Source organism: Oryctolagus cuniculus, chromosome 16 (genome assembly GCF_964237555.1).
Source record: "Oryctolagus cuniculus chromosome 16, mOryCun1.1, whole genome shotgun sequence".
Classification (NCBI taxonomy): domain Eukaryota; kingdom Metazoa; phylum Chordata; class Mammalia; order Lagomorpha; family Leporidae; genus Oryctolagus; species Oryctolagus cuniculus.
Window position 1 is genome coordinate 21,232,596 of NC_091447.1, and position 22,053 is coordinate 21,254,648.

At 52.9% G+C, this 22,053-nt stretch overlaps 1 protein-coding gene across 3 annotated transcripts in view; it reads left to right on the plus strand.

Annotated features, from left to right (window-relative positions):
* WIPF3 (WAS/WASL interacting protein family member 3) overlaps window positions 1-22,053 on the plus strand; it is an 86,007-nt gene that overhangs the window by 59,780 nt on the left and 4,174 nt on the right. For all 3 annotated transcript variants that reach the window (XM_051853270.2, XM_051853269.2, XM_051853271.2), the window contains 5 exons: window positions 7,602-7,734; window positions 11,025-11,156; window positions 15,359-16,072; window positions 18,204-18,356; window positions 19,625-19,726. In XM_051853270.2, coding sequence (XP_051709230.2) covers window positions 7,602-7,734; window positions 11,025-11,156; window positions 15,359-16,072; window positions 18,204-18,356; window positions 19,625-19,726 — 1,234 coding nt within the window. The remainder of the gene's footprint in view (window positions 1-7,601; window positions 7,735-11,024; window positions 11,157-15,358; window positions 16,073-18,203; window positions 18,357-19,624; window positions 19,727-22,053) is intronic.

Consider the following 22,053-nt stretch of genomic DNA (forward strand, 5'->3'; position numbering starts at 1 on the left):
CTGGGCAGGGCATACGAGGCCTGGAGCTAATCAAGAATGTAAAACACAGGGACGCTGGCGTGGGCGGCGTGGCTGTCCCCCGTCAGGCAGAGGGCTGCCCAGGCATATTCACGGGAGTTAGACAATTAGTGCTTTACAAAATTGTCATGGGAGGTGGATGGGCTGTTTGGCTCAGTGGTCAGGATGGCCCTTGGGACACCCGTATCCCGTGTCAGACTGCCTGGGTCAAGCCCCAGCTTCTCTACTCTGTTGCAGCGTCCTGGGAGGCAGCAGGTGACAGCTCACGTACTTCGCCCACGCCGCCACCACCCTCAGAGAGATTCAGAAGGGCTCCTGGCTTCAGCCTGACCCAGTCTTGGCTTTTGTGGGCATTTGGAGAAGAGTGGAGAGATTCATTCATTCTCTCTCTCTCTCTCTCTCTCTCTCTCTCTCTCTCTCTCTCCCCCTCTCCCCCTCTCCCCCTCTCCCCCTCTCCCCCTCTCCCCCTCTCTCTCTCAGATAAAGATAAATAATTTTTACAGAGAAACTGTCAGAAGGGGTCTAAAACATAGATTAGAATCCTAGTTTTGGAGACCCACTGGGAAGCTCAGTCCTAGAAAATTAAAAAATGAGGGGAGGCCAGCACCACGGCTCACTAGGCTAATCCTCCATCTGCGGCGCCGGTACCCCGGGTTCTAGTCCCAGCTGGGGCGCCAGTTCTGTCCTGGTTGCCCCTCTTCCAGTCCAGCTCTCTGCTGTGGCCCAGGGAGTGCAGTGGAGGATGGCCCAAGTGCTTGGGCCCTGCACCCACATGGGAGACCAGGAGAAGCACCTGGCTCCTGGCTTCAGATCGGCGCCGGCCGTAGCAGCCATTTGGGAAGTGAACCAATGGAAAAGGAAGACCTTTCTCTCTCTCTCTCTCTCTCTCTCTCTCACTCACTCTCACTCTCACTCTCACTCTCACTCTCTAATTCTGCCTGTCAAAAAAAAAAAAAACCTAAAAAATGAGGGGAAAAAGTTATACATATGCACATAATACGCAGGTATATATGCACACTTGCATTCATGTATACACACACACACACACGCACACAAACTTAGAAACGTTCTTGAAGGAGTGAATTGAAAGATGAGCTTAGGCGCAGGTGTTTGGACCAGAGGTTAAGGGGCTGATAGGATGCCCGTATTTCTCATCGTAATGCCTGGGTTCAGTCGTTGAGAGAGAAACCCAGGGTAGTGCATGCACGTGCGGTCAGGTCTCGCAGGCAGTGTGAATGCGGACTTTGCATTTTTAATCTTGAATGAGCTGGGAAACTGTCACAGGTTGCCAGGGGAGTGACATGATCTGGGTGGCAGGTGCGCTGCTCGGGGAAGCATGCAGCTCTGGGAACACAGACAAGGCTCTTCCTCTGGCCTTCCAGGGTCGGAAGTAACTTGAAAGATGGCCAGGAGACAAGCAGACTAGAACAAAGAGAGTAACTCCAGCCACATTCCCGAGGTGAGCCCCGGTTAGGGGTGCCCCAGGACTGGAAAGTCGGGGTTGGGCCCTAAGGGCCCTGTGCAACCCAAGGGGATTCCAAGTGCACCCTGAGAGCCATGGGGAGCCAGCTAAGAGTTTGGTGGCGACAGGATGATGTGTTCTACAGCTTGGATGCTGTGTGAACAAGGGTGAGACGGGAGGCAGGAGAGCCAAATGATGGAATCCAGAGGTGGCCCAAAGGGGCTGGAGAAGAGGAGCCAGGGTGCAGAGGAATCACTCAGGAAAAGCCAGCAGGAGTTTGGGGTGGACAGGCTGTTGGGAATGGGCAAGGAGGTAGGCGCCACGTGGAGAAGCCAATCTCACCAGCACGTGAGATAGCACTGAGGGCTGGACTCTTTCTGGGTGTGAAGAACAGGGCCAGATCGACCTGCAACCTGTGCTGTAGTGGGGAAGGGACCGAACTCCACGCAGCTCTGTCCTCTCGCCGCAGCCTGAGTCTCCCTTGTCCTGTGTTTCAGATGACAGACTGTTTCAGGCGTTGCTGTATTTGTACATACACAATAAGCCGTCTCGGGGCAGGTCCCAAGCCTACAAACAAAATTCATTTATGTTTCATATACGTCCAAGGCATATAGCTCAGAGATAATTTTATACAATATCTTTAATACACATGCAGTTTGGCCGGCGCCGCGGCTCACTAGGCTAATCCTCCACCTTGCGGTGCCAGCACACCTGGTTCTAGTCCCGGTCGCCCCTCTTCCAGGCCAGCTCTCTGCTGTGGCCCAGGGAGTGCAGTGGAGGATGGCCCAAGTGCTTGGGCCCTGCACCCCATGGGAGACCAGAAGTACCTGGCTCCTGCCATCGGATCAGCGCGGTGCGCCGGCCACAGCGCACCAGCCACGGCGGCCATTGGAGGGTGAACCAACAGCAAAGGAAGACCTTTCTCTCTGTCTCTTTCACTGTCCACTCTGCCTGTCAAAAAATAAAAAAATAAAAATAAATAAAATAAAAATAATACACCTGCAGTTTGATGGTCACCTGTTCTAGGAGGCCAGGTATGGAATTTTCCACTCGTGGCGTCACATCCGTGCTCGGAAAGTCGCAGATTTTGAAGCATTTCTGATCAAGCTGTAACAGCCACGGCTCTGAGTACAGGTTTGTTGAAGAGAGCAGGCTTTCAAAAGGAGGTTGGAGGATCCATTCATTTGGCTCGTGGATTTAAATTGCATATTTGGATTTCTAAAAATGAGATGCAAAACTGTTGGATCCCAGCATGCCTCCTTCTGGAACAGTTTGATTTATGCACATTTGGAGCGCAGGGAACATTGTGTCAGGCCCGACGGGGGAAAGTTAGCTCCTTCTGAAATGATTCTGTGTTTCTCTGTTGGACCCCGGGCTCTCTGTGTTCTCCAGCAGAAAGATGGCAGCAGCAGGAGGAGGGAGACGATGCTGTGCTGGCTGCTGGTGGCATTCAGACCGGGGGTGAACTGCACATACCCCGGCTGCCCAGACCCTCCCCCAGTTTGGAGGAGGCAGGGGATGGCTGATGGCTGAGGGCTGGGCAGATGAGCAAGCGCCTGTGCCTGGAAACCTGGGTACTCCTTTTAGGGTGAACGGTCGTGATGGAGAAGCGACCTTTTAGAGACTGCAAGACTGGAACTGTGTTAGGATGACTCGGTTGAGATTATCTGTGGGTGGAAGAACAGTCTGCTGGATTTGGGTTGGCTGGCGAGATTTTTATTAGCGTCTTTCACACACTGGTGTCAGATGCAGGACTGGCACACGGTGGAGGGTGTCAGCTCGCAGGAGGATGTGCGAGTCGCGGTTTTGGTGGGGGCTGGATGTCATTCCCCTCCCCCACACTGCACTGGAACGTGGTTGCCCCATTTGTCGGAATGACAGGAAGATACAGAAAAGCGTTTAGAATGCATCAAGAGTGAAGGTACCGCACGGTTCTTCTTCCTACCTCGGCTCGGTTAGGATGCTCTGCAGTGTTTGTGTTTCTACTCCTGTTGGCTCATGTTAGCTTGTCAGCCTTCACAGCCCAGAGCACTAGCAAATGTGTGTTACTACTCTGCTGTTTTGAAGCTTGCTGTAGGAGAACCGGGTGAAAAAGAAAGCCTTGAGTGGAACCCGAGACGTTCTCACCCTCAGGAGCAGTGTTAGCAGGAAAGTACAGGAGTCGACTTCCAAGATGTGCTCTTCTGCGTTTTTTTTTTGTTTGTTTGTTTGGTGTCTTTAATTCTGGGTGTGTGTATTTGCCACGGGAGAAGTGTTCAGAGCTGGCTTCATCTCCCTTAGTTGTATTTTAAGTAAAATTACCAGTGATCAGTCATCAGGGTCAGCACAGAGCAAAACCACCCAGGTGATATTTGGAAATCTCATTCTTGTGTCTTTATCCTGAAACCACAGTTACAAGGGTTCTTAGGGGTGTGGATTTTAAAGAAAAGAAATTATGGTTGAATCATGAATAAAGACGGCAGGTAGACTAGAAAGGTCTGTGTCATGAACTTCAGCGTGTGAATGAATGTGTTCTCTTGTACAAAACCCATCAAGTGTGAATATGTCTGCTCACTTCAGCCACAAAGTTATCCCTTTCTGCCTCGCTGGAGGAGGAGTGGCTTGGAGTGCCACTGTCACAGCAGGTGAGCGAGAGCCCTCTAGCGGACAGCAGAGGGGAAGGTGCAGAGGAGTCCCAGCGAGTCGGACTGCGTGGTGTGAACACCGTGTGGCTTGTCGCTTCCTCCTGCTGATATGGAGGATGTTCATTAACAAATCTGTCACTGGAGATGGTCAAGAACTTACAGCGGGGTACGCTAAGTAGGTTCTAAAATTAAAGTGATTATTGCAAGGGCATGTGTGTTCTTAGCCCTCAGTGTGAAGCCTGCGTTGGCAAGTTCAGGGAGCTGTCCATTTTGGTAAGCAGTAGTAGTAAGGAGAGTGAGGGATAGACTTTTCTCATCATTCCACATCATCTAAGAGCAGCACGCACCACCCTAACCCTCGCCTTCCCCAGGGCTGTCGTGTGAGTTGGGCTGTGAATGTTGTTCTAGTTGGTGCTGTTTCTCACACACCCAGGGGGAACATTACAAAGCACTCTGTCTGGAATGCCTGACCGCACCTGAGACGGTAATGCCAAATTTACACAAAGATGTTCAGACCCTCTTGGTTGCAGTCGTGAGAGTCCCATTGATCCCTTATTCCTTCTCACTGATTAATTTAGAAGTAAAATGAGAAGGGGGTTTTAAACTTAAAACTTTGCAGTTTAACTTGCGGTTTATGTGAGTTTTTAAAAAACACATGTTGTGTAGGAAATATTCTACTATATATGCACACATAGATGTATATTCTTCAAAATAAACACATACTGGGCCAGCATTGTGGCACAGTGGGTTGAACTGTGGCTAGCACTGTTCATATGGGCTAGTCCAAGTCCTGGCTGCTCTCTGTACCTGGGAGAGCAGCAGCAGATGGCCAAGTAGTTCGGCCCTTGCTACCCTGTGGGAGATCAGGACAGAGTTCCAGGCTCTTGGTTTTGGCCTGGCCCAGCCATGGCTGTTGTGGCCATTTGGGGCATGAACCAATGGATGGAAGATCTGTGTGTGTGTGTATGTGTGTGTGCATGTGTGTGTGTGTGTGTGTGTTGCTCTCTCTCTCTCTCTGTGGTTCTGCTTCTCAAATAAATAAAGTTCAAAATAAATACATACATATACCCAAGAGTAGTTCAAAAATTTCAAGGAGAGTAGAATTAAAAGAGTATCTTGATGCAAAAAGAATTGTTGAAAAACATATCATTTTTTCCTAACACCTGTTTTTCATGAGCTTTTGGAATTTCCTCAAATGGATCATAGAAATGCATATTGAAAAAAACTGCATGGATTTCAAAAAATTTTAAACCAAGATAGGCTGATGTTTTAAGTCCATTTTCCATGAACTTTTTGAAGAGTGTGTGTGTGTGTGTGTGTGTTCCCAACGGAGTAGAGAAAGGACTCTTTGCTCCCAGCCCCTGGCTGACCATCCACAAGCCCTCAGAAGTGTAGAGATAGCCCGTGTCCAGGCAACAAGGACCAGCCTCTAAAGCATGTGTGTCTTGTGCAGTGGCGTCAGCCCGCGACAATGTAGACTGGGCACGTTTCAGCCAAAACCGCAGTTGCCCTTGTTTCTATCCCGATGCTGGGGAGCCCAAGACTTCCTAGTCAGTAAACCTAGTGTGTCCTTTTCTGAACAGAAAGCAGCTGTAGCCAGAGTCTGGAGAGCCCGATTATCCTCCAGGGACTGTCCCTCGGAACCTGCTTGGCCTGGGGCAGGTGGCTGCCCTGCACTCTTGGTGGCCTCCCCTCTGTGGACTCACGAGGATGCCGAGTCCCGTGCCACATCCTGGTGGCCGAGAGCAGCGCAAGGTGTCCTGACCCCTGACTCAGGCTCTTCCATTCACTCAGTGCGCGTTCACTTGTTTGTGCATCCAGAAGAAGGTCCTGAGTCTGTCTCGGGCCGCGGCCGCTCTGCTCCTGGGGATGGATTGGTGAACACAACGAACAGGATCTCGTCCCTGATAAGGAATCCTGTGTGTGACGAACACTAATCACAGAACCACAGTGAGATAGAGACTACATCCTGCGGTAATCATGATGGGGGGCGCTGAGAAAGAACGGTGGGTGGCCTCACTTAGATTTGGGGCCAGAAAAGGTTTTAAAAGTGCTGATGTTTACACTGAAACCCAGACGTGTGATACTCCATGTGCGGTGTAGGGGCTAAGATGGGTTTTGTACGTTGAGCAATGTGTCACCATCTCCAAGCTCGCACAGTATAAACCTCCCAACCACAGAGACTCCTCCTGGCCATGTGTTCCAGCACAGCCCTTCCCTTCCCAGAGGTTCCTCTGTGACCCTGGGTTCTCCGTAACCCAGGGGAGCCCCGGTCGTGTCAGCTTAAGCTACGGTGGAAGTGAAGCAGCTCAACCTCAGGGCAACTCGCCAAGTTAACACAACCGTCGGTCTCGCTAATATATTTACGCAGCCTTTTAGCAATGCAGAGGACACTAGTGCTAAAAGTAGCACGTGCCCTTAACAGCTGCAGTGTTGCTATGTAAAATGCACTTGGCCTTTGGGCTGGAGCCCCACCAAGTGACCTCACACAGATCCCTTCAAGTCTTATTTTTATTTATTTATTACCTAAGAGAAAGAGACAGACAGACCTCCCATCCACTGCTTCATCCCAGATGACCACAACAACCAGGACTGGGCCAGGGCTAAAGCTGGGAGCCAGGACCTCAGCCCAGGTCTCCTGCGTGAGTGGAACCTAATCACGTGAGCCATTGCTGCTGCCCTAGAAGGAAGCTAGCTAGAGACAGGAGCGGAGCTGGGTATGCAGAACATGGGCACCTTGACCGCCAGGCCAAATACCCACGCCCAGACAGGTGATTGCAGGGTCTCTTTTCCCATCTATAAGAAGAGGGCAAGCTCACTTTGAGCCCGCAAGGTGGTGTGATGATTAGTGTGGCATGCTCAGGCTCCCTGGGATCGCTTCCCACTTCTCCCCGGCTTCCAGACCCCCTTGGTGCTCCCCAGTCCTCCCCTCTGCCCCTGGTCACATGAAAGCCACCATCTCTCACTCACCTCCTGGAGCCTGAGTCTGCTGCAGCTTGGAGAGGATGGGCCCATGGTGGGCCCCTGGGTCCCCCCAGCAGGGAAGATGTGGGTCCTGGGGCCTGAGTGAGACTTCAGTACTGCTCAGAATAGGCCAAGACAAGGCAGGGCACGGGAGGGAGCAGCTGCCATCATCGAGGTGCAGGTCAGCTAAGGATTTGGTCTGGAGGGGAGCAGGGGCCAAGTGCACAGGAAGGAAGCCCAGGTTGTGATAGGGCTTCCCCAGGAGGAGGGGAAGACGGGCTGTCAATCAGCGCTCCTGGAGACCTGCAGAATCGGGAACACAGGATAGGCACTTGGGCCTGGAAGAAAGAGGCCATTCTAGGTCCCCAGGGAGACAGAGAGGTATGAGCAGGGCTGAGGGCTGGCTCCACCGAGACCTGCAGGTGAGCACACCTGTGGAATGATCGGACCGGGAAGGGAGAGGCGCAGGAGAGACACCTGCAGCAGACAGTGCGCCGCGCGGTTGTGGTCACTCCCCTCTTCTCCCCCTACAGATCAGCTCAGATGCTGCTGGCTTGAGAAAGGCAGACCCGCGAGGTCGGAGCGCGCTGCTGGCTGACATCCAACAAGGGACTCGCCTGCGGAAGGTCACGCAAATCAACGACCGAAGTGCTCCACAGATCGAGAGTGAGTGAGCGCGAGCCGAGGCAGGCCGGGCCCGGGACAGCCCAGCTGGGCGAGGAAATTGCCCCCACCCCCACCCCCAAGGGCTGCAGAGGCTCTCTTCCATCACTTTGAAGATGAAAAAAGGAAAAAGAGGCCGGCGCCGCTGCTCACTAGGCTAATCCTCCGCCTTGCGGCGCCGGCACAGCGGGTTCTAGTCCCGGTCGGGGCGCCGGATTCTGTCCCGGTTGCCCCTCTTCCAGGCCAGCTCTCTGCTGTGGCCCGGGAAGGCAGTGGAGGATGGCCCAAGTGCTTGGGCCATGCACCCCATGGGAGACCAGGAAAAGTGAAAAAAAAGGAAAAAGGAAAAAGAACTCCACAGTAGGGTAACTGTTCTTTATTGTGGCAGCTCACTGTTCGCATCACTTAAAGTATTCCATTCAGGGGCATTTTAGCGCCTTGACAGTGTTGCAACCGTCACCTCTGTCTAGTTCCAGAATATTCCTGTCACCCCCGAAGGAAAGCCCATACCCGTTAGAGTGACTCCCCAGTCCCTTCAGAGCCCGCCCCTGGTGCCAGCTGCTCTGCTGTCCACGGAGTTGCCCTTCTGGACAATTCATAGAAATGGAGCCACGGAATACAGTGGTCCCGCGCTTCCTCCGCGGCGCAGCGCACAGCATCCCTCACTCCTTCTCACTGATGAACACTGTTTCACTCAAGGACAAACCACATTGTATGCATCCTTTGTGGGTAACATTTGAAGTTCACTTACAATGGCCCACGTACATGGGTACACGGGTCCCTACCATGGGAGCCCTGGCTGCAGTTCCCAGCCCTGCTGATTCAGGCATTTGGAGAATGAACCAGTGGATGGAATTTCAGTCTCTCTCTCTCTCTCTCTGTGTGTCACTTTGCCTTTCAAATGATAAATAAGTTAATTAATTTTAAAAAACTTTCATATCCCCTACCCTTTGTCAACGTAGTCCTCAAATTCAGGGGTTGAAAATGAAAGTTTCAACCTAAAAAAAATGCCAGATTTTTGTTCTGTTTTTCACAAAGATGATTTATTCCAAATTGTGTCTCATGGGCTCAGATAAATGCAGCTGTCTGTCTCCTGGAGTGTGATAGAGAAGGAGGACTCCTGCCGTGGGTAGATGACCCCTGTTGCTTTCTGGCTCTGCTACAGACAAGGCACAGAACCACCTTATATAATAATACCCAGAGTAATCCAGCCACTCTTTACCCACCAGTGGACACTCTGTCTCTGAAGTTCAATTTGCTCATCTGCAAGATGGAGAGATGATAATAACACTCTCTTTTTGGCCCAGATTGTTGAAAGCTTAATTGTTTGTGAGAAAAATTTCATGGTGAACTGTTTAGAAGGATAAAGGAGTGTTCAGGTTGGAGTTATGAAATAAAACACAAATTTTAATTTTTCTTCAAAATGTATGCAGAACTATTTTAAAATGTAAGGTAGGATTATGCCTGCATGTGATTTGCAGTGACCTGCATCACGGTAATTCTCAAAGATAGTCCCCAAAATATAATTGTATCTCATCTCTTGTAATTATATATATTTATGCACAAAGATAAATACATTTTAAAAGAAATATTTTAAGCATTGATCATAATAAGTGTCTGGTTAGATACACTATCTAAACCAATTAACAGGTAAATCCATTTTATTTTATTTATTTGACAGAGTTACAGAGAGAGACAGAGAGAAAGGTCTTCCTTCCATTGGTTTACTCCCCAAATGGCTGCTAAGGCCGGAACTGCATCAATCTGAAGCCAGGAGCCAGGCACTTCTTCCCGGTCTCCCATGCGGGTGCAGGGCCCAAGCACTTGGGCCATCCTCCACTGCCCTCCTGGGCCACAGCAGAGAGCTGGACTGGAAGAGGAGCAACTGGGACTAGAACCGGTGCCCATATCGGATGCTGGCGCTGCAGGCAGAGGATTAACCTGGTGCACCCCGGCACCGGCCCCAGATACATCCGTTTTATTAGAATACCTCCTTCCTTATCATTTCACTGAGAAAGTAATAAATGAGGGTACTTCAAAAAGTTCCTAGAACATGGAATTAAAAGATGTTTATTATAGTGGAAAAAGCATTTGAAATATATTCACACAAGATATCTTCAAAAATGTCATGAAAACATGTATTTAAAATTATACAGGGGTTTCAACATTTTTGCACCAAAATAAGCATACCTTTTAATTTCATTTCTACTGACTTTTTGAAGTATCCTTATATAATATTTTTCAAAGATATTTTATTTGAAAGAGTTACAGAAAGAGAGAAAGAGAGGTCTTTATCAGTTGTTTCGCTCCCCAAATAGCTGCAATGGCCGGAGATGCGTCAAACCAAAACCAGGAGCCAGGAGCTTCTTCCCGGTCTCCCATGTGGGTGCAGGGGCCCAAGGACTTGGGCCATCCTCCACTGCTTTCCCAGGCCATAGCAGAGAGCTGGATGGGAAGTGGAGCAGCTGGGACTCGAACCAGGGCCCATATGGGATACCAGCACTGCAGGCGTTGGCTTTACCCACTACGCTACAGCACCGGCCACCTTATATTATAATACCCAGAGTAATCCAGCCACTCTTCACCCACCAGTGGACACTCTGTCCTTAATCTGTGCAAATTCACTCCAAGCTGTGACCGGTTTCTGGGAGGACTGAATTCTGTAGTCAGTAGTCACATCTGGGAGGCTCTCCCCAGGGCCCGTGTGCTGTCCACGCCACAGGAAGGGTGGGGGGAGGGGGCAGCATGAGGGTCTCAAGGCCTGAGAGCTGGGGAGACAGCAAGGGAAATGCCCAAGCAACGCTCACTGCAGGCCTCCACTTGCTGCTTGTGCGCCTGGTCCACTCACTGGGGCCTGCACTTGCAGTTCTGACCTGCACTCTGTGGACAAGAAGTTAGAGTGACTGAATTAAATCAGTGGGTTTTCTTGGTCTCAAGTTGAAAATAGGACCAACTCCATGCCTACTGTGTTTGGGTTTTCAAATGCACCAGTGACTGTCAGCTCCCCTAATGTCATCTACAAAGTGACCCTTTTATTGGTTGCTCTTCAGGGTGATTGGCCACAAAAAGTCAGTTCTTTGATCGGACTGGAGAGGGCGCCAGACAGGCCTAGGGAGGGGAACCTGCTGGGTGTCAGGCAGAGGGGCCCTGGAGAAGGCGCTGTGTGGAAGGGTGACCTGGAAGGGGGGGAAGAGGAGGAAGGTGCCAAGGCCAGCGTTGGGAGAGAGCCCAAGTGAGAACGGGCAGCTCTGCACTGTGCACAGACCTCAGCTCTTTGTTTCTTCTCTCTAAAGGCCCTAAAGGAACCAACAAGGAGGGAGGAGTTGCTGCGAACTCCCGCGGCGGCAGCACACCCCCGGCTCTGGGAGACCTGTTTGCTGGGGGCTTTCCTGTGTTGCGACCGGCAGGCCAGAGGGATGCGGCAGGTAAGGAAGGGTTCAGACCAGCTGCCTTGTGTTTTTCACCTTGACGTGTAGAACCTGCCCGGAGTAACACATCTTAGTGAACAGTCATGGAGTAGGAGATCATGGATTTGGGAGCTTAAGCATGGGAAGTTTCCAAGGCACAGTCATTATCCTGTTGAAGTGATGCCACTGTCATTGTTGAAGAATGGCTTGCTGTGGTGTGTAGTTCCTAGCTGCAACATGAGGGGGATTCAGAAGGCAAAGTACAGGCGGCCAGTGCAACCATGATGGAAGGTCATATGGCTTCGCTGGAGACTCACTGACAACGTGTGAGTTGTAATGGTTGTCGATCCCCGTATGATCCATCAGGTGTTGCTCTATAACAAAACACCCTAAAACTTAAGAGCCTTAAACAACCATTGATTTCACCTGCAGTGCTGTGACCTAGCATCTTAGGGTCGTCTCTGCTGGGCCCCTCTAGTGTCTGCATACAGCAGCAGGTTAGGCAGGTGGCTTTGTGAATCTAATTTTTCTCATATTTCTGCTATCTCTGGGGACTCAGCTGGAACAACTGGCCCAGCTCACTTTTTTTAAAAAAGGATTTATTTATTTTGAAACAGGTACAGAGAAAGAGGGAGAGACAGATTTTCCATCTGCTGGTTCACTACCCAGATGGCCACAATAGCCAGCACTGGCCTAACCTGAAGTCAGAAGCCAGGAGCTTCTGGGCCTCTACCTGTGTACAGGGGCCCAAGCATTTGAAATTGTCTTCTGCTGCTTTCCAAGGTGCATTAGTGTGGAACTGGATCATAAGTGGAGCAGACGGGACTCGAATTGGTGCCCATATGGGATGCCAGCATTGCAGGCAGTGACTTAACCCACTATGCCACAGCGCAGGTCCCAGGTCCCCCCTCTCCCTTGCTGACTCACTTCTGATCCATGTGGACTCTAGCAGCCTCTCCAGGACTGGTGTTCATGGCATTGGCAGAGTTCTAAGAGAGAAGACGAGTGTATCAAGTCCTTGAGAGCATTACTGGGAGGCGCCTGAGCAGGGTAGGAGGTCTGACTTCCTACCACATCCTCTTGTCCAGAGCAAGTCAGAAGGTCAGGCAGAGACGAGGACAGGGAAACAGCCGGACCTCTTGGTGAGAAGAGCTGCCAGCCCACATTGAGATGGCAGTCAGGCAGGACCGGGCAGTGGCCATTTTTCACTGTTTTGTGTGTTAGTGGGCATTGGTATTTTGAAAGTATTACATTAAAATTGGGCCAATACATATTTATGTGAGCAAAACAAAAAGTGCTTTCCCTGTCACTGTGCTCTTTAATCAAGCTGAATAGACTCCAGGGAGGTGACTCGCCCAGGGGCTATCAAGCCCCTGGCACACCCGGGTCTTCTACCTTGAGACTTTTATTGTTTCTTCTTTTTTTAGAGAATCTGATTAGGCAGTAAATCTTTCCATTTTTATTTATTTCTTTGTGAGGCAGAGAGTGTTGCCACCTCCCAGCCTTGTCCCCAAAATGCCCACAATAGCCTCAGATCCGAGACCACAGCTGGGAGCAGGGAACCTAATCCAGTCTTCTACGTGGGTGGCAGGAGCCTTCACCTTGGCTGGGGCCCCTCTATGCCTGTCCTCAGTTCCTTTCCCTCCTGGGGTCTCACCCTCCTCCTCGGGCAGGCACACACAAATACTGAGCAAGGCATAGGGCTGCCCTTGCCTCTGCGGTTTTCCCACATTTCTCATTTGGTCGGCTGCTTAGTGCTGCTTAGCAGATCCTGGGCTCTGGACTGCCCCGCTTGAAGGGTCTAGGGGTCTTGGATACACCATATCTAGACTCTGTTCTATTTTCCAAGCTTATTATTCCTTTAAATTTTGCTCAGCAGCTGGGAGCTGCCTGGGTTCTCTGTCACCGGCTCTGTGTATTATAACAACAGGTTTGGGACCTTGCAGGCAGGAAGTCCTAGCCTGAGCCCTGCCTTAGACATCTTATAAAAAGTCCAACATTTGAGTCTGGCATTGTGGCAAAAGCGGGTTAAGCCGCTGCCTCCAATGCCAGCTTCCCAGATGGGTGCTGGTTTGTATCTTGGCTGTTCCATTTCCCATCCAGCGCTCTGCTAATGGCCTGGGGAAAGCAGCAAAGGATGTCCCATGGCTCTGAGCCCCTGCCACCCATGTAGGAGACCTGCAAGAAGCTCCTTCTCTAGCCTGGCCCAACCCTGGCCATTGCAGCCCTCTGGGAAGTGAACCAGCAGATGGAAGATCTCCCTCCCTCCCCCCCTCCCCTCCCCTCCCCTTTCTTTTTTCTTCTCTTTCTCTCTCTCTCTGCAACTTTGACTTTCAAATAAATGAATAAATTTAAGAAAAAAGAAATCTAACATCGGAGATGCTCTCCCTGGTCGGCCAGCTCTTCTGGCAGCGCCTGCGCCCAAGCCCCAGGGGGTGAAGTCTGCAAGGTGGATGCAGTGCTGCAAAGACGAAAGTTCTCCTGGAATCAGCACAGAGAGGAACAGTGGTGTCGCCACGTGCCTGAGAGCGGCCGTCCCCCAGGGTGTTCTCCACGTGACTGCCCCAGCAGAGCCAAGGGCACCCGTTCGGAAGTCAGACCCTGTGGTGCTGCCTGCCGGCTTCAGTTCCCAGTGACACCTGCCCCGTGCCTTGCTTGGACTGGCCTGACTTGTTTTGTTTTAAATGGAAGCTTTAAAAAAAAAAGATTTATTTATTTATTTGAAAGTCAGAATTACACAGAGAAAGGAGAGGCAGAGAGAGAGAGAGAGAGAGAGAGAGAGGTCTTCCATCTGCTGGTTTACTCCCCAGATGGCCTCAATGGCCAAAGCTGCACCGATCCGGAGCCAGGAGCCAGGAGCTTCCTCCTAGTCTCCCATGTGGGTGCAGGGGTCTGGCCTTTTTTTTTTTTTAACTTTTATTTAGTAGATATAAATTTCCAAAGTACAGTTTATGGATTACAATGGCTTTTCCCCCCCATAACTTCCCTCCCACCCACAACCCTCCCATCTCCTGCTCCCTCTCCCATTCCATTCACATCAAGATTCATTTTCGATTATCTTTATATGCCTGACTTTTGACATCAAGTTCTTTGAGGATCTGATTTAGCACTTGAATGGGCAAACACACTGGAGATGGATGTGCTAAAGAGCTCAGAGGCACCCCCCACACCCCCCACACATAGACACCCCCAATCCTCACCCCCACCCCCGGCATAGGCTAAAGATTATCATCTGAAACAAAAGCACTGTTTCCTGTGCCAGGACACCTAGTTAGCCGTAGGTGTGAGAAGCAGCAGTTTTCTCAAGTGTTCTCCACATGTGGTCATGGTCATGGTAATTATAAAATACAGGGGTGCTGAACTAGGGCAAAATATATTCTCCAGAATTCCTTTTAGGGAGAGAACTATGCTTGGAAGAAATAATTTAATATGCCTCCCGAGTGGACAGTGATACACTGGACATGTGCAGGCAGACTGCAGAATTCCTATGCAGCGAACAGGGAGAGGAACTTCTTTCTCCTTAGAGAGCGGCAGAACGGGAAGGGTTGGGGCAGGATGGTACAAGGCTGTGCTCACCCGCCACCCCAGCCTGCCATCAAGTCCCCGGAACACGGATGCTCAGTGCGAGAAACCAAGGGAGGCGCTGAATTTCAAGCACAGGCAGATATGGGGAGGGGTCTAGGTGTATGGTGAGAAGCCAGGGACCAGGACGCAGCAGCCCCTTGGAAATTAGCCCAGGTCTTTGGGAAAGCAGACTCTGAACTTCCAGGGGCGTGGAATTGGGAGGTTCAAGGTCATTGGATGGACTGTCCCATGCAGGTGTCTCCCTACTGACCGATCTCATATAGTCAGGGCATCTTGCATCTTCTGTGTTCAGTACAGAAATCAAGTCTTGGCTCGCAAAATACCAGGAGTGAGGAAGCCGCCCTGGCCGGCACTTCGAGTGGGTCCACCCGAGGCCCCAGCTAGAATTCCAGGGCTGGTCTACCCAGCGGCAGCTGAAGGCAGAAGAATGTTGTCCCTTGAGATGCGGAAGGGCAAGGAGGCCAGGCAGCGCCAGGACCTCTTCCGGGGCCCTGGCAGATGCCAGCTCAGGCAGCACGGACCAGGAAGGCCGGTGGCCGACTGAGCTGCTGGGCTGGCCCTTCCGACCTCGGCCTGGAGCCTGGACTCGCTCCATGCTCCATCGCCCAGCTAACCTCACTGTGTTTCCCTTCCAGGTGGCAAGGCGGGGCAGGCCCCTGGCTCCCGGGCACCATCTCCCAGGCTGCCCATCAAAACCATCAGCGGCCCGCTCAACCCCCCAGCCTCCCCCAGGCTCGGCATCGCCTCTGAGGCGCACGGCACTGCCAGGACAGTCCCTCCTCGCCCCACCGTGCCCGCCCCGCCGCCCCCCACCCCGCCCCCACCTCCCCCGCCCTTACCCCCTCCGCTGCCCCCTGCCTCCCCAGTCAAGGCCCTGCCAGTGTCCCCAGCAGGGCCGCCCCCCAAAGGGAATGTCTCGGGGGTCGCGCCCCCGGCCCCTTGCGCGCCTCCACCCCCGCCTCCTCCCCCGCCCCCGCTACCCCCAACCTCTGGGCCCAGTGACAAGACCGTGAAGCCTCAGCTCGCCCCTCTGCCCCTGCCACCCCTACCGCCCCCGCTCCCTCTCCTCCCACCTTGTGGGTATCCGGGTCTCCACCCAGAGCCTGCCAGCCCCGCCCAGGATGCGCGGGAACCTGCGGGGCCACCGCCCCCGCCGCCCCTGTATGCCGTGTGCTCACCGAGGGCACCTGCACCCCCTCCGCCCCCTCTGCCAGGCGCAAATCGCGGCAACGAAACCCCACCCCCGCTGCCCCCCAAGTCCCCCGGCTGCCCCAGCCCGTTGCCAAAGGCCGGCGCAACTCCGGGCTCGCAGCCCTTCCTGCAGAAGAAGAGGCCCGGCCGGGGCCCAGGTGAGCCGCCCCGTGGGCTCGCGGCACTGCCAGGTGGTGGGACCCGTGCGCTGGAGGTTTCAGAAATAGGATGGGGGCAGGGAGGCTGGGAGCCTTGGAGCCTTGTCTCATGCCCTGCGGGTCCTGGCCCTGCAGAGCTGCGCAAGTCTGGCGCTTGGCCTCCCCACAGGGTGGAGCGAGCTCTTGGCCTGTGAGGTGCTGGGAGCTGGGCCTGCCTGGCCACTGAGCCAGAGAGGCCAGCTTGATTCTCACCATCGGTCTTCCAGCTCGGCGGGGTGCCCAAGCAGGTCTCCTGCGGGTCAGCCCGCCTGACTCGTCCCCAGTTCTCGGTTGGTTGGATTTGCTAATGTGAATCCAACTAAGGGCCTGTGTTTGGCGCCAAATAGTTCCAACACAGTTGACTTAAGTGCCCCAGCCCCAGGACTGAGGGCCCAGGTCTCTAGAATGGTGAGGCTTCATCCACTGTAGCCCTTTGTTGGGAAAGTACCCCACATGGCCACATGCACCTGCAGCCACACAACATCCATGCATGTAAACACACTCTACACACACACTCGCCTATAAACACACATCACACACACCCACACTCAGAAATGCATGCCCCACGCACAGATCCAGATGCCCAAGCACCTTTATAAATACCCATAGGTACACACGTAAACAGATGTCCACACACGCAAACACACACCTTCCACACGCTCGTGTTCCTTGGTCTTTCTCTAAGGCTTTGGGTGCAGAAAATTTCTTCCAGAGATTTTAGTCTACATTTTGGATTTCAGCTTTGAGGATAAGTTTCCAAAAGGGGAATCCTGGCAAAGATTATGTTTCAGACCCTTGATCACCAGAGATGAGGTGACCTCTCAGCTGGCTGTGCCTCCAAGGGCTAGCGCTTGCCCTGGTGAGCCCTGTCTGACATTTGGGATCTCCAAACATTCATGGCATGGTGAAAAACAAGGCTTTGGATTCTGAGGGGTCTGAGTTCACATCCTGAATCCCCTACCTATTCCTGATATCAGTTGGGATTTTTCTTTAACCTTGTTAATTTTTTTGTTTCATTGGACAGTGGGAATAATAGCAGCACGGAATGAGAGGATGTGTTGAAGGGCCTGGGTATAGTGAGGCTGCTCTTACACAGAGGGGCAAGCAGCCCTGGAGCACTCCGCTCCTTTTATCCGCTCCTGGGAGCCGGGGAATCCCTAGTGGATCCTGGTGTGGAGGGAGGGAGGAGGCAGAAGGAAGGCACTGCTGAGGGAGGGGGGTGCTGGCTGCTAGGGATGGAGACCCAAGTAGTGAGCCCCAGGACAGGAACGGGTGCTGCTCTGTGTGTCTTTGGAGTGGAAGTTGCTTTCTTCATGGATACAAACTGGAGGTGGTTTCTGCTTCAGCATAGCATGGTGGGAAAAGAAGAAGGTAGTGATTGTGACGACCTTGGCGTAGATAGTAGTGGTGTCATTGTCATCATTTTGAGGGTAGAGTGATGTTTGCTTAGCCATTTCCCAGTGAGTCCCACAGAAACAGGTTGGCAAAGAACAGAGGGGGCCTTCGCCACCATGATCAGGGGAGGCTTGAGAAAGTGGCTGGCATCTGAGGGGGGACCTGGTGCCCAGGAAGGATTTCGATTGGGTTGAAGGGGAGAGTGGGGTTTGTGGCCCTTGTGAGCAGCACCCATGGGCAAGAACCAGCCCCTGGCTACTGGTTCTCCTGGCTGCTGCCTTACCCGGCCCTTCAGAGAGCCCTTCCTGCAGTTAAGGGTCTGCAGTGGCTCCCTTGTTTGGGCTGTACCATCTGCTAACAAGTGCCATCACCAGCACTAATAGGAATTAATATTATCACAGCACCCAGGATAATTTACTGAGCAGGTGCTCCATACTCAGTCCCCCGGCAGCCTCAGGAGGAGTGGGGACTATTATACTCCCATTTTGCAGGTGAGGAAACTGAGGCACAAAGAAGCCCCCCCCCCCCGCTTATCCCAGCAAGAGAATGGCCATTGCTTCCCAAGCAAGTGGGCCCAGAGGTGACTCTCTTCCTCACCATGTCCTGTTACAGCTGCAGATGTAAACAGCTAAGCTTGCATGTAAGAGCTTCCACCACCCATTCCTGTGTCTGAATGCACCCTCATCTTCTCTGTAAGGGGTCGGTGGGGGGAAGCTGAACCCGCCTCCGGCACCCCCTGCGAGGTCCCCCACCACGGAGCTTTCGAGCAAGAGCCAGCAGCAGGCCCCAGCCTGGACCCCGACCCCGCAGCCCGGAGGGCAGCTACGAAACGGGAGCCTGCCCGTCCTCGGTGAGTGGGTGCACCATCGCTGGGCTGGCACCTGGGGGCGGGGAGTGACTTCTTCAGGCCCCTGGGGACTGTTTGCTGTCATCTTGGGAGTGTGCTCCTCTGTGAACAGGGGACCCTCCTGCACCGAGCAGCCCCTGTAGTCTGTGAGAAGGGGTTCTCTCATGGTTCCAGGGAAGTCCCTCCCACCTTCCAACTCAAAGAAGGGAAAAGCAACTTTTAAAAAAATTATTTAAAAGGCAGAGTTACAGAGAGGCAAAGAGAGAGAGAAAGATCTTCCATCCTCTGGTTCACCCCCCAAATAGTCGCAACGCTGAGCTGATCCAAAGACAGGAGCTTCTTCCGGGTCTCCCACATGGGTACAGGGACCCAAGGACCTGGGCCATCTTCCACTGCTTTCCCAGGCTATAGCATAGAGCGGATCAGAAGTGGAGCAGCTGGGACTTGAACCAGTGTCCATATGGGATACCGGCACTGCAGGTGGTGGCTTTACCTGCTATGCCACAGCACCAGCCCGAAAACCAACCTTTAAACCAAGTGTGTATGTATATCCATGGAGAAAACAGTGCATCAGCCTGTAGGACCACACTGATTTGGATAAGGGGGAGGAATGGATGGAAGGCTCTTAGAGCAATAGCCGGAAGGTAGGAAGGAAAGTCCCCTGGGGTCAGAGGTGACCACAGTACCATTGCATCCCTTCCATGTACTGGGCTTCTCTGAGACACAAGCCCAGATCACAAAGCAGGGCCTCAGCCCATGAAAGGGCCCCAAGACCTCTCTCCTGCAGCCATCAGGAGCTCATGACAGAACCCATTTGCTCTGGGGAGCCTGGGTCCCACACTGGACAAGGTCAGGCTGCCCGCCAGCCATGCCAAGGACTCTTTTTCCGCTTACTCTTCCATCCATGCATAGGAGCTCAGCAGGTGTTCAGGCTACTGGGACTTTACCTCTGACCCCGTACCCCGGAGAGCCATGAACTACTTCTTCCCCTTAAGCAGCTTCCTTTAGATGTTGATTAGCCTCAGTGGGGGTGGGAGAAAGGGGTATGGGGACTGTGGGTCTTGACTTTCTTGCTTCTTGCTTCTCCTTGCTTTTATCCAAGCAAGAAAACCTGCAAGGCGGATGGGTGTCTTAGGGCACCAGCGCTTCCATTAGGATCCTTGCACTGAGCAGGCAGAGGGAACCAGAGACTCCCACATGCCCTTGGGAATGGTCAGAGCCTGGGGTGCTTAGAGTAACCAGAGTAAACTCTCCATTTCTCTTGTGTGCAGACGACTTCGAGTCCAAGTTCACCTTCCATTCTGTGGAGGACTTTCCCCCTCCGGATGAGTACAAAGCAAGCCAGAAGGTCTACCCCAGCAAGATCCCCCGAAGTGAGTACCGCCTCGACAAGACTCCTGGCTGCCCCTGAGCCTCCAGAACCTGGTGCTCAGTGTGTCCCGGGTGGCCACAGACTGGTGGAAGATGCCACTGCGCTCGCACTGCGCTACAGGGCTGCAGGGTTGTGCAGCCTTCTGTTCCTGTGTCCCAAGACTCAAGGTTTCATTTTCTGCAGAACGCCAGGGCCAACAGTGGGGCATCACATCTGGGTCCTGCATTTCCCATTCATCCCTCTCTCCCTGAGGCTTTTGACCAGGGAACAGAGCACCAGATCCCAGAAGAATGGGACACAGGAGTTGGGGAGGAAGCTAAATGCTCCCAACTCCAGGTTCTGGAAAATATCAGGAAGAGAATGTCCTTAGGTCTGTGGTTCTCCATGTGGACTCCGTGTTAGAATGACCTTAGGAGCTTTGAAAATCCTGAAGGCCATGGCGGCTGCATCTAGGTCAGCTCACCCAAAGGCCCAGGTGGGACCTGGCTGACTCCCGTGTACTGCCAGGGCTGGGCATCACGGCCCAGAGACAGCCTGCCCCTCCTGCTCTCACTGCCCCACCAGCTCCCAGCAAGGTCTTTGCTCGGCTTCCCTGGTCGTCCTCACAGTGGGAGAGAAGGCTGGCTGCCTGGGACCAGAGCTTCAGGAAGGTCCCCTAAAGGCAAGGGTGGGATGTCAACCTGTCGTCAGTGTGACCCAGTTCTCACGCAGCGCTGGACCAGGCAGGTTGGGGAGGAGCCAGCAGGTGGTGCCGTAGTCAGCAACATGGGGTGGAGCTCAGAGGTGTCCCCGCCCCACAACCTCAGGAAGGTCCTGGATCCCAGACATCCATGGACCTAAGGACTATGTCTGGGGTGAGGCCGCGACCAGGAATCTGGAGCCAGGCTCTGTGACGCCGTGCCTCCAGGGGGACCTTGGTGAACCCCTGCTCCCCACTCAGGCCCAGCCTGGCAGTTTCCCCTGCTGACTTGGGGGACTGCACATTTACAGAGAAGTGACCTTGTGTGCTCTGTTCTCCTTTCGTAAGATGTATTTATTTATCTGACAGAGCGGCAGAGAGAGAGAGAGAGAAATCTCCCATCTGCTGGTGTACTTCCCAAACACCAGCAATCAGCCAAGATTGGGCCCGGCTGGAACCAGGAGCTGGAATTCCATCCCTGTCTCCCATGTGGGTGACAGGGACTCAAGCACCTGACCCCTCATCTGTGGCCTTCCAAGATGCGTTAGCAGGGAGCTCGATCAGAAGCAGAGCAGCAGGACTTGAACCAGCGATTTGGTACTGGGATGCAGGCAGCAGCTTAACCTGCGTCCACAACACCTGCTCCTAAATGTATCTTTTCATTCCATTCTTCTATAACTTTTAAAAAGTTTTGTTTTGTTTATTTGTTGAAAGATGGCAGGGGGAGAAGAAGAGAGAGCGAGAGCATAGAGAGACATCTTCCATCTACTGGCACACTCTCCAGATGACCACAACAGCCAGGGCTGAGCCAGGGTAAAGCCAGGAGCCTGGGACTCCATCAGGGTCTCCCACATGGGTGGCAGGGACCCAAGTGCTTGGGCCATCTTCCACTGCTTTCCCAGGCAGGTGGCAGCTTAATCTTGGTGATTCTGAAATGCCCTTTTGTGGGAATACAGCCAGTGAAAGGGCTAGTCCAGGACTAATCTGACAGACTCTAGTGGCACCTCCTAAGGGACAGTCCCCTTAAGGGCTGTGGGATTAAGTGCACCTTGACCTTGACTGTCCCCTGCCACTCACTTGGGCAGCAGTGGGTTCCTTCTCCAGTGATAGGCACAGTGTACCCTTCTGTTTCAGGAAGAGACAGTCTCCTGCAGCCGCTGCCGTGGGGTCCTGTCACACTCATTGACAGCTGCTGGGAATCTCTTACTGTCCAGTGGTTCTCAAGAGGTGACACCTTTGCCCACTAGGGACGTTCGACAATGTCCAGAGTCATCATGTGGTTGTGACACGTGGGCATGGCACGGGACGTGGGGGCTGCTGGCATCTGGTGGGCAGAGAGAATAGGGATGCTGCTACCCATCTTACAACACACAGGACCGCCCCGTGACAACCAGTGAATAAACCAGCCCAAGACGTAACCAAAGCTGAGGCTGTGAAGCCCTGGCCGGGGAGCCGCCTCTTCTGCAGTGAACAGGAGTTTCTTAACATCAGAGCAGGCACTGCCGCGGCCACCCTCTCCCATGGGCGCACACGGTGGGCGGCCTGTGTGGCAGTGCCTTGTTAATTTTTACCCGATAATTGGCTAAAGGGCCAGCATTCCCTATGTATTCCACCCCCAACTGTCTTTATTCTAGAGCAAATGCACCAGT